General features: G+C 38.3%; 1 protein-coding gene across 4 annotated transcripts in view; it reads right to left on the bottom strand.

Annotated features, from left to right (window-relative positions):
- Nucleotides 1-7,983: 7,983 nt before the first annotated feature.
- Nucleotides 7,984-11,904, bottom strand: part of PPP1R9A (protein phosphatase 1 regulatory subunit 9A) — a 390,175-nt gene continuing 386,254 nt past the window's right edge. For all 4 annotated transcript variants that reach the window (XM_030933321.1, XM_030933317.1, XM_030933320.1 and 1 more), the window contains 2 exons: nucleotides 10,237-10,419; nucleotides 7,984-8,861 (listed from right to left, as the gene is read on the bottom strand). In XM_030933321.1, coding sequence (XP_030789181.1) covers nucleotides 8,649-8,861; nucleotides 10,237-10,419 — 396 coding nt within the window. In that variant the 3' untranslated portion in view covers nucleotides 7,984-8,648. The remainder of the gene's footprint in view (nucleotides 8,862-10,236; nucleotides 10,420-11,904) is intronic.

The raw sequence follows: 11,904 nt of genomic DNA, 5'->3' as shown, positions 1-11,904 counted from the left end.
TAAATCAGTTATGTCAATTGTCAGATATTAAGTAACAGACCCCAAAAGTACTTACCCTAAAACATGTGTTGCCTGAAAGCACGTGTATGTATTGCTGTCTTGCCATGTCTTGTTCAGAAGACACAGGGGAGCAGGGCTAGCTCACGTGTCTTCAGAATTCCAGTACTCGCTCAGGGACTCCAGTTCATGGGCCAGAAAACTAGATGTGCATTATGAAGTTCCTCTCTACTCCACACACATAGCAAGTCTGACAATATCAGTCAGACTTACTCCCGTTTTCCCTTTGATACATGACTTTCTCAGTAAATATTAACCTGAATTATTCCAACTCCCCTTGTGCTCCTGCTTTTTCAATTCTCCTGTAGCAATGACACATAGGAAAATCTTAAAATTTTTGGGAGTGTTGTCACACCTGAAAATTATGAGTCTCTATGATCTTGGCACAAATTGTACATTAGAGTGTCTTTGACTTGGTGAAAGGAAGTTTGCTCACTTCGATGATTGGATACAGATTGAATCCCATAATTGACTTGGGTAAAGCTAACCGTCCCCAAAAACTACACTGTTGTTGAGGTGGTGGTAGTGCTGGTGGGTTTTTGTCTAATATTTAAACTTGTTGTGGAGGCTGAAAAGAAAAAAAAAATTGAAAGGTAAACAAACAAATAGAAAAGATCAACAACCGCTTTGGCTATCTTCTGAGACATGACTAGGAAGAAAACGTGACTTTTATCATTTTTGTTATAGAAGCTGATATATAAAGGTTACCCATTTTCATTTATTTGTCTGTTTTGAAGGCATAACCTTCATGCTGAATTACTTCTTTGGGGTGTTAAGGCAGTGACTTTAGAAACAAATTTTTTTCTTGTTTTTGTTTTTTGAGACCAAATCTCACTCTGTTGTCCAGGCTGGAGTGCAGTGGTGCCATCTTGGCTCACTGCAACCTCTGCCTCCCGGGTTCAAGGGATTTTTGTGTCTCAGCCTCCTGGGTAGCTGGGACTACAGGCGTGCATCACCACGCCCGGCTAATTTTTTATTTTTAGTAGAGACGGGGTTTCACCATGTTGGCCAGGCTGGTCTCGAATACCTGACCTCAGGTGATCTGCCCGCCTTGACCTCCCAAAGTGCTGGGATTACATGTGTGAGCCACCGAGCCTAGCCAGAAATGAAGTTTTTCTAAGGCACTTGTTATGATGATAGTCTGGCATTTCAGGGAAAATGTTTTGCCAATAAATTGAGAACCACCAACAGTTTAAGATCACTGACTTGAAGTAATAAACAGGAACATTTTGTTTGGGTCAAAAAACCACTTTCTTTACATCAAGATTGGAGTTAGTCATGATTCTAGTGACATAACATCCTGTGCCCTGCAAGGGCTCAATTATTCCGAGATGCTGCTCACAGCCCAGGATGCTGGGTTCTCTGAAAGACTGTCTTGAAATTATCAATGAGTATGATGCTTAGGGAACACCCCCCCCCCCCACATATTTCCTCATTTAGAAAGAATGTCCTGAGTAGTTAGGCTCCCTAACATCTTCAATAAAATGACCATTCTGTTCTTTCTTGTTCTTGATAGAATAAGCAAATTCCATGGAAGAAACAAAAGTCTATCCAATTTGACACAGCACATACTTAAGATCATTCAAAAAGGGACATGCCTTGGTTAGAAATTTCATAACCTACATTGTGAAAAAGAGGAAAACAGCTTAATTCATGTATTCTGTGGTTCCCAAATCTAAATTTTCGCACTGACACAGGTTTAGTCACATATAAATTACAGGAGTTTGCGTGTGTGAGAATGAATGAAATTAATAGCCCTCACTTGTTATATCCAAGTCTTCTGAATTTTTAAGGCTTTAGAGAGAATATCGTTTAAAATAACCCCATACTCTATGATGGTCCTGATTCTTTCTTAGCTTGCCCCTCGCTATGAGAGGCTGACTACTTAATGAATTTGTCACAGAGGTTTTCCTGGCTGAGAGATATAGGAGACTTTGACGGTGAAGCAGTGACAGGGGAACAAAATGATAGGCGAGGAAGCTTCGAGTGCAGGCTTTGCTCTTTTAACTTTATGCCCAGTTCCATAATTGTGCTTTCAAATGTAATTCTAGCTGCCAATTTACACTTTACCAGAGTTAAAACTTATTTTTAGTTTCATTTCCATGAAAAATGTGCACTTTGCTCTTGATTGACAGATAGGCTTTGACAGTTGATACAGGTTTACCCAGTCAAGGCTTGTTTTAGTTGAAGGTGAAAATGGAAGAGGGAAAAAAATTGCTTCAACAGATCTCAGTATTTCTCTTTTTATTGCATTCGTTGTCTAACAACAATAATACTCATTGGCAAGAAATTTATTTACACTAACAAATTAAATTTAATCACAGGTATTGTTAGACTGGTCATAAAACAAACTGTGATATTTTGCTTGAATGCCTCTGAAAACCAAAGAGTAAGGAATGTCATTTGAAACTTTTTGACAATCTAGAGAAGTACATATTAACCAAGCACAAGAGAACAATTCAGACATAGCACTATTGTCTCTTCCATGCAAATGATCAGACATCAAAATGTACAAATTAAACGCTTAGGTAACATGCTATCCATACCTATCAGACTTAAAATTATTTTCAAACAATTCTTGTTCTTTACTGATATACAAAGAAAGCTGAAAAGAAATCAACTTCTTACAGTGGAATAGAATTTATTCTCTTTTATTTTCAGCTGCCCAGTTTTGTCAGTAAGTTGTAGCAGATGTACAAGTGGTTGCAACACCATTAAAAAATACAAAAGCAGTAGTTATGATATTAAATAATGTTGAATAAAACATATACATATATATTTAAGGAATTTCACTAAGCACTAACTAAATTTCATGTTGTTGGGAGGTATTATCTGGCTAGAGTGCCTCTTCATTCTTACTTTCTAAGGTAATTTAATTATTTCTTGCCAATTGTTCTTTCATGAATGAATGATTACATCCTTGACAGAAAACCTGGGTGTATAAATAATATAGCTGAAAGAAACAGAAATGCACACCTTCCAACAACATACACTCCCAACCACTTGTGCTGTTTTTGGCAACAACCAAAATGCCATCTCTTGCACAAAAAGTAAATAAATGATCATATGATGGCAACATTCACCATAAGAGAGTCAGTAGGCAGTGACTTTAAGCATCACAGCCACCAATTATGTCATTTTAGAATTGTGAGCAAATTCACAAGAACACACAGTGCAATTTTTAGCCAAGAAAACTGCAGTCTGCAGTTGAAAATGCCCGAAGCTGCATAAATTTCTTCTGAGCTCCAACTCAGCAATATGCAACCTTGACATCAAAGCATTAGCCAAATATTTGAGGAAATTTTCTTACTAAAATACCAAGTATCTGATAAATCAATTTTACCAAAATATATAAACATATAGAAGGATAAGTGCATTTAGTAGAAATACTTACAATAAAAAAATCTCTTAAAATCTATGAGCCATTCAATGTATACACAACACAAGAAGTGGTAATAAGGCTATGATTACAGCTCCAGGTCCTGACTGACCTTACCAAGTTCCATACACAATGTATTTTTTAATGCCATGTGATTGCAGTGTGTGTGCATGTGTAAGGTGGGAGTTATATTCACACATATGTAGTTCTGAACATCTACACAAATGGCATGCACATTGTTGAGAAGTTGTCTGTTCTCTTATTCCTTACATCTTACTGTTGAATCCCTAGCAGTTTTGGGGTTGGGTTAGGGTCAAGCATAGGAAATCATCATATTTCTTTCCTTCTCCACTCTTGAAGATCTGGAATCAGGTCACAGGCTGTGCTGGGTCCACATGCTTACATATGCGAACCTTCAAGTAACTACCATTCCCTCAACAGGCCCACATAGACACCATGCACAAGCAAATAAGGACCCTCTGTCTACCATAAATAGAACTTGTTGCTTTCACTTACCAGGAGAAGCTGATTCTGTCGGCTTTCTCTTTGCCCCTCCAACTTCTTAGTTGGGCCTATTCTATGCCGCTACTTCAAGTTACTCAAATGTGTTTTGTCTGGTATTATTTTTTTTTTCCAGTGTTTTGGACCAAGACTAGATTTCCTGAGACTTTAAATATGCAAGACAAATGCAAACAAAATCTGCCAACATACCCAGGCTGCTTTTCAGGAGTGAATCACTGAAGCACATTCGGATTTCCTATAACCCTGCTTTCTTTTGGGAATGTACAACCCTCCCCCAGCTTCCCACCGCCCATCATAATGTAAACGATTCTAATAGAAAATATGGATGTTTTGGCTGGGGGTGGTAGCACATGCCTGTAGTCCCAGCTACTTGGGAAGCTGAAGCAGGAGGATCACTTGAGCCCGGGAGTTTGAGGCTGCAGTAAGACATGATGGTACCACTGCAGTCCAGTCTGGGTGACAGATGACAGAAAAAAAGAAAGAAAGAAAGAAAGAAAAGAAAGAAAGAAAGAAAGAAAGAAAGAAAGAAAGAAAGAAAGAAAGAAAGAGAGAGAGAGAGAGAGAGAGAGAAAGAAAGAAAAAAAGAAAAAAGAAAGAAAGAAAAAGAAAGAAAATATGGACATTTTATTTCTGGACTTGCTTAGCTTTAGAATAGTGTACAGGTACATCCTTGAAAAAGTAAATTTTAAAAGATAGAAAAGAACTGTGCTTTTCTCTTCCATTTTACCTTTTCATTCTGAGACTGCTAAGGTCTTTGCATTAAGTAGGTGATGTGAACCCTAGCGACCACTGTCCACCAAAGTGTCCCTCATCTCCAGCTCTGTCAGGAGTACCTTTAGTTACTCAAATGGAAATATCTCAGTGTAATGATGGGGCTACAACATATCCAAAGTGTAGATGGTTCTCTCAGGGTTGCTGGGACAGCTTCCTTTAGAATCCTCTAGAACACTACTGTTAAACACTGGATTTCCTCTTGAAGTTTAGTCTGCATAACCTTTAACACTTAAACATGAATCAGAGTATCTATGTAAATGGAAATTTTTATTTCCTTTTTTACAAAATGCAATTTTCAAGCACATGTTAATTCTGGTGCACAACGAACCCAGACGAGTTTGTCTTCAGCAGAAACTCTAACGGCCGAGGTGCTAGATCAAACCACCTGTGACTATTTTTGTAGCTTGGGTCTGGGATATTTTAAGATTTCAGGCTAGGGATGACTACAGTATCACAGATAGTGGCAAAGGTAAATCTGGTTCCTCATTTTCCCTCTTGCCACTTTGTTTCCAACAACAATGGGGCAAAAGATAGACTGTCCCATTTTGTGCCAGTTGAAAGCTGAGTTTGGCTTTAGCACCTATCATACTGCAATCATGAACTGCTGTGGGTTAAAAAAGTTTGTGTGATGTTGAGGGTGTGAAATCAATGTCAATCCCAGCTAAAGGATGATAGCCACAGTACAACTTTATTGTCATGAAACTAAAGGGGGACTTCATCAGGAATGTTAGAATGGATGAAATGAGGTTTTTTCCCTAACTTAACATTCTGCAGTAAATTCCTGATTCAGGCAAAAAAAAAAAAAAAAAAAAGAATGAGATAAGTATTACATAAACTGTGAGTTACTTGAAGGGAGATGGTCTTAAACAAAGTAATCTGTTATAAAACTAACATCCTTTAATGGAAAACCCTGACCCAGATACAGCTCATACAATGCTTTCTGTCTGCAGCTTGGCCTCTTCACCACACACTCCCTCCCAGCAAAGCATAACCTATACCCCAAAACACTTTTGGCTATTGTTAGAATCATACTGAGCTCTTCTTTAGGGAATACAGTTCATAGCATCCAGATATTCCCTTTTTTGTTCATTTTCTGATAATAAAAAACTGCAAAGTTTTTAAGGTTGATGAAGTAACAGTTCTGTATTAAATTGTAAGGACAGTGAAAACCACTAGCATTAAAGTAGGAATTGTGCAAGACATTGGAGCCTCGATTAGGTATCATGCACTACAGTCAATAAAAGAAATAATAGGAAAACAAAATGTGCACAAGATCTGAGGTCTTTCACTTTGCTTTCATACCCTTCATCAGTTTACATCTTATGCTTTGTGGGGCAGTCAAACCAAGTGACTTTTACAGTTTCATCTGTTTTAAGTGGTAATGCTAAAATAACTCATTTAGGACTAAAATTACTATAATCTAACTAAAAAATCAAAATAGTTATAATACTAAATGATTTAAGGAATAAGAATTTGATTTATAACATTGTCAGTTGGACATTGATCTAAACATTCAATGTACAAACAAAGTTATAAAGAAAAATACTTCTAAGACATTTAAGAAAATGCAATATAATAGATCATAAATTAGGTGCAAAAACAAGACACTTATAGACATTTCCAGTATATACATCCATTTTCAAATATTACCAAAGTGTAAACATAACTTAAGATAATCATCCTTCTATTTCTATTCTTGAATACAGTGAAATTTCCAGTGTGATCCAGGTCACTTTTATCCCAAAGATAAGCAAAAATGGCAAAAATTTACAATAGCAAGCACTAATATTACCAGATTTTTACTAATTTAGTGTTTTAGTATTAGAAAATTTTGTCAAATTTTATCGCTCATTAATAGTGGCTTCTTATTTCTCATGATGTTAACAAATAACAAAGCACCAGACATCTCAAGATATTAATAGAGTATCCAATATGGCAGTTTCATTATCATACCCCAAATGAAGACAGACAGAAAAACATAACGGTGACTTTGATAACTGTAAAACACGATGTTACTTCACATCAACGTTTCTGAGGCTTGAATGAATGGTCTGTACCTAATGACAAAAGAGCTGAAGCATAACAGACAATACTCTGGCAATGAAAAGAAAACAGGCCTTGGGGGTAGAACAGAATTAAAAATGTCTAGTTTAGATAATTTCCAAATTCAGATTTTCAGATAAGCAAAAAAAATTTTTTTTTTAAAGAAAAAAATCACACTGTTATTAAAATACAAGATGGGGCTATATGGGAGTTCCCTTAATCTGTTACACTCAAAAGCCTTGCCCAGGCCCTGCATATGGAATACTTCCAGTGGAAGATACGATGATGCTGGGAATGGAGCAGAGATTCCCATAAAGTAAAAGAAGTAAAATACTGTCCAAGAACTCATGTGGCCTCAAGCCTTATTTTGAAACTTGTCGTTTGGAAAGTGGATAACCTCAGTTTTAGAGTCAATGCAGCAAAGAGAACCAGATACATGAGCATAAAATACAAAAACCCAAAAAACCCCCATCACATGAAATTTCTCAAAATGAGTTTATTTTCTCCTTCTTCTGCCCCAGTCTCCTGCACTTAGGACTTAGTTTGGTGAAATACAGAAATCCTTAATACTGGCTTAAAATTAGTATAAGTTCCTCCACTACTAAAGTGTATCCTACACACTGCCTTAAACAAACTTTTTCTGTAAAATTGGAAATCTTTAAAGTATGGAAAGGAATGGCTCAAAAAACCATTCAAAATCTCTCTAAAATGTTAACTGACAGTTCTTCTTTAGAGGAACATTCTTCGTACTAAAAAAAAATTGGTTCTCCAGTTGAATATTATTCAAATCTAAATTTCCTCGAACTGGTATTTCTATTTTTCTTAAAAGTACATTTGTTAAAACACTAACTGAGCCCACCTGGGAAATCTTGAGTAGAAAATATGTGATGAGTTCCTGATTGTGACATAGACAGACTGAAGACCAGCCAGAATGTTCCCCGGAGAGGAAACCTGAAAATGGTGGTTTCCTTAAAAATCAATTTCCTGTTCAATTTCTTGGGTTGGGTTGGGGGAAGGGCAACTGTGTTGTGTTTGCCAGTGTTGCTGAGATGCTGAACACACAACAGTAGCAAGGTCAACAGATCCCAATATCCCATGGCTGCATTAATGTCTGATTTTTTTTCTTTCATGTTCAGCTATATCTAGAGGATAAATATTACTCTCAGAACCTAAGGTAATACTCACATACACAATCTTAAGGCTTTTGCTTTTTTCAGTGGTTAACAAATAGCTATAATTTCTTTTCTTTCTTTTTGATGCCTAGCAAGCAGAATGGCTTGCTTGCCTTTTCCCTTAGTAGGTAACTATGGAGCAGAGCACCCATGTTTCCACAGCAGGGTGGTCTTACTGTCCAGACTCAGAATTAAGAGTGAATCTTTCCCACACACTGGAGTAGGTTTTGCAGCCCTAGAAGTAAGTACTGGTCCAGATCTCATGGCAGGGTGCTTTCTGCCATGCAGACATGTGCAATTGCCATTTCAGGATCCCAAACTGAAAATTCACAGTGCTCCATCAACAACACCAGGGTGTATCATGCTCTTGTTGGGTGGGGTCAAACTAGTTCTCCAAGTGACAAAACATACCCAACACAACACAAGATGTTGCTAAGTTAGAGAAGAGCAAAAGACAGCTACTTAAATGAAATGTCTGGTTTGTTAATAAATCAAAGGTGGCTTGGGACTATTTCAGTAGTTAAAATTAAGAGTGCCTTCTATTGCAGAAAATGCAGTTATTCAACACACGGTTCCTCAGCTGGCCTAGAGCCGCATTACCCTTATCATTTAGTTTCTTCTTCATCCTCTGGAGGAGAGCAGGGCAGGAAGAGGTGGGGACTTCTCTTGGATAATCTCCATCTTCAGTAAGAGGGTATGTGTTACTGCTCACCAGCACCGTCGGCTGCAGTTGACGTCATCTTTTCTGTCTTTTTGGACTTCCTCTGCATTTGCTCTTGTTCCTTTCTCCTTAGCTTTTCTCTTTGTTTTTCCATTTTCTCTTGGGCCTTCCGGGCCTTCTCTAGAGACATCTTCATTTCCTTGAGTTTCTTTTTGACCACTGCTCGGTCCTGGGATGCTGTCATTCCAAGAGCCTAAGAAGGAAACACACACACAAACTGAATTTGAAAACCAATGAGCCCTCTGATGATGTTAATACACCGTATGTTCAAGTTTGTAAACTAATTCAAACATAAAAGAGGTAAGAAAAGAGGAAGAGCTAGTTACATTTGTTAAAAATTAACACACTGGGGGCTACCCTTTATTTTTTCTTTTGTTCTTTGAAGTCCCTTGCAAAGTACACCCTAAAGCTCATTAATTAAATGCTTTCCAAATTAGTAATTAATGGGTGAATGAATGGAAAAAAGGCACAATTCTACTTCTCCAACCTTTGGGCTGTAGACATTTATAGGTAAAGGTATTGCTAAACTCATCAATATTTTCAAAGCATAGGAGTGAACACCTGCTGTCACAGAGGGCTCCAAGAAGGGCAAGAAGAATTGAAACAGCTTCCTTTCTGCCAATGTTTTCATTACAATGAGAACCAAAAGTGTCTTTGGGGCCAGAATGCTCGTGTCAGCATGACTAGCCATTCTTTCCCTGTAGGTAGACCTATAAAGGAAGCTTGATTATAATGAGGAGGTTGCTCGATGAACTTAGAATTCAGAATAAGGGGAGTTGCTTATGTACTTTAAATGTTTAGTGACCTTCAGAATCAACAGCAGGATGCATCTATCTATCTCCCCAACAGGGACAGCCTTGTCAATGGGGCCTTCATATTCACAAGCTATTGATTGATCTCTAACCTTTTCAAGACTGTCAAGAGATACTCATCTGTCCGTCAGCCCAGTAGGGGGCTGAGGCGGGGGCATGGAGCTTGGGGTTACACGGAGTTGGCTGTAAGCTCCTTTTTCCCTTTCCCAAAGGAATGGATGCCACCTTGGTCTCTAAGGGAGATGGACTGGACAAGTGGAAATGAAAGTGCCATGGAGGGGAGGGAAGATGTGTGTACATACTTGGAGAAAAAACTTCTGGGGAGAACAGCATCCCAGTTTGGGAGTGGTGTGTAAGGAAGAGTGGAGGTGAAGGAGAAATGAACAAGGAAAAGAAGATTCGTGGATCTGTGTCTTAATTCTAACGTGATGAAAAAGTCCACAGTGGCCATTATTAAAACTCACACTACATCAGAAGGAAGGAGAGTTAATATATGGACCATGTGTTGCCAGTTGGAAGCAATGGAGTAGGTCCCTCGCTCTCCTAATCAGCAGCCTACCATTTAATTTAGAACCCCTGAGGGACTTTCTGAAACTTCATTTACTACTCAGAAAGAATTCAACATCCTTTCTGCTGAATGTTGATGAGAATTACCTCTCAGATATGCAGAATACTCTTATCTAATGAAAACATTTTAGGTGCTTTGAGTAATACAAGTTATACCTGGTAACCTAACACAGACATATAATTCTTTACCTTAAGTTTATTTCCATCCAACTGCAGGAGCTGCTCTCCAGTGATGTTTTGGGCACTGAATTCAGATACATACTGCTCCAGATTTAGGCTCATTAACCAGTGAGAAACCTGCTGCACACTCCATTCCTGAACGGCCCGATTCTGACACTGACTGTGTTTGGGAGACTGTCCATCATCAAGGATCTGAGATAGGAATGTTACGTAGTGTTGTTAAAGGACCAAGATACTATGGCTCATATTATGCTATCAGAAGGAATTTCTTAACCTATGAGAGCCACACTTATGTTTAAACCAAAATATGATAAGCTAATGGTTCTAGTGGTGGTAGAAAAAATACTTATTACCTATATGTTCTTATGTTTTTGGAAGTTTAGAAATTCCCCCATAATAAAAAAGCAGCATTATTAATGTAGGAAGTTTAATATAGAAGAAAATACACTAATGTTGCAAGCTTTTACATGAAAATAGTCTGGACAGATTATAAGAGGTAGAAAATAAGTATTTCATAAATCTCTATATGCAATGCATCACTTATCCTCTAATAAGACACTGGAATTTTGTAAAAATATATTAACAAATACTGAGGTATCTTTCACTTGGGAGAGGAGAGCATTAAGCTCTCAAGCCTTCTTAGGGGAAGTTTCACAACCATTATTTCATTCGAGCAGCAAGCAAACTGTGAGGAAGGTAGGGCAGATAATATTCATAATTACTTTTAAGAAATGAGGAAACGGTTGGGCGCGGTGGCTCACATCTGTAATCCCAGCACTCTGGGAGGCTGAAATGGGTGGATCACTCAAGGCCAGAAGTTCGAGACCAGCCTGGCCAACATGTCGAAACCCCCTCTCTACTAAAAATACAAAAATTAGCTGGGTGTAGTGGCACATGCCTGTAATCCCAGTTATTCGAGAGGCTGAGGCAGGAGAATCACTTGAATCTGGGAGGCGGAGGTTGCAGTGAACCAAGATTCACTTGCAGTGGCTCTGCTGGAGTGCAGAGCCACTGCACTCCAGTCTGGGCAACAGAGTGAGACTGTCTTAAAAAAAAAAAAAAAAGAAATGAGGAAACTGAGGCTGAGGAAGTCTATGTGATCTGTTTCAAGATCACACAGTTAGTAAGTGGTAGAGCTCAATAGTTAGGATTTTATTCCAAATTTCTGGCTCTGTCCACTGCAGAATATTCCTTTTAATAGTGCAAAGGGACAGGTTTGTTCCTAGACCCACTAAGCTGAGAGGAGATGAAGGTGATGAGAGGTCTTGGAGGAAAGACAGGAGTCACCTTGGTGACCCATAAAGGGAACACAGAAGAAGGGATGGGGTAAGCTGAGATGAAGGCAAAGAGGAGGAAAAAGAATGCATGTCAATGTAATGGTGATGGAAGATAAATCAAGGAACTCTGGAGATGCAATGCGGAGATCTTCTTAACTTAGGAACATCTTTTAAACTAAGATATGACAAGGGCAGAGAGTAAAGCTATTTAACACAAGGAAACCCTTCACTACAGAGGAAGGTATTCTTGTATTGTCTCATTTTTCAGTCATCTCCAAAGAAAGAAAAAGCACATTCAAACAATAGCACACAAGCCACCACACACAGCCCACTGATAGCTCACCTCGTCATCTATCATATCCAGGCTCTGAGCGAGGGAGCGATAAAAGAATCAAGACGA

This window comes from Rhinopithecus roxellana, chromosome 6, assembly GCF_007565055.1.
Source record: "Rhinopithecus roxellana isolate Shanxi Qingling chromosome 6, ASM756505v1, whole genome shotgun sequence".
Classification (NCBI taxonomy): Eukaryota; Metazoa; Chordata; class Mammalia; order Primates; family Cercopithecidae; genus Rhinopithecus; species Rhinopithecus roxellana.
The sequence above is the reverse complement of the archived record's forward strand: the minus strand, read 5'-3'. Positions and strand labels throughout refer to the sequence as shown.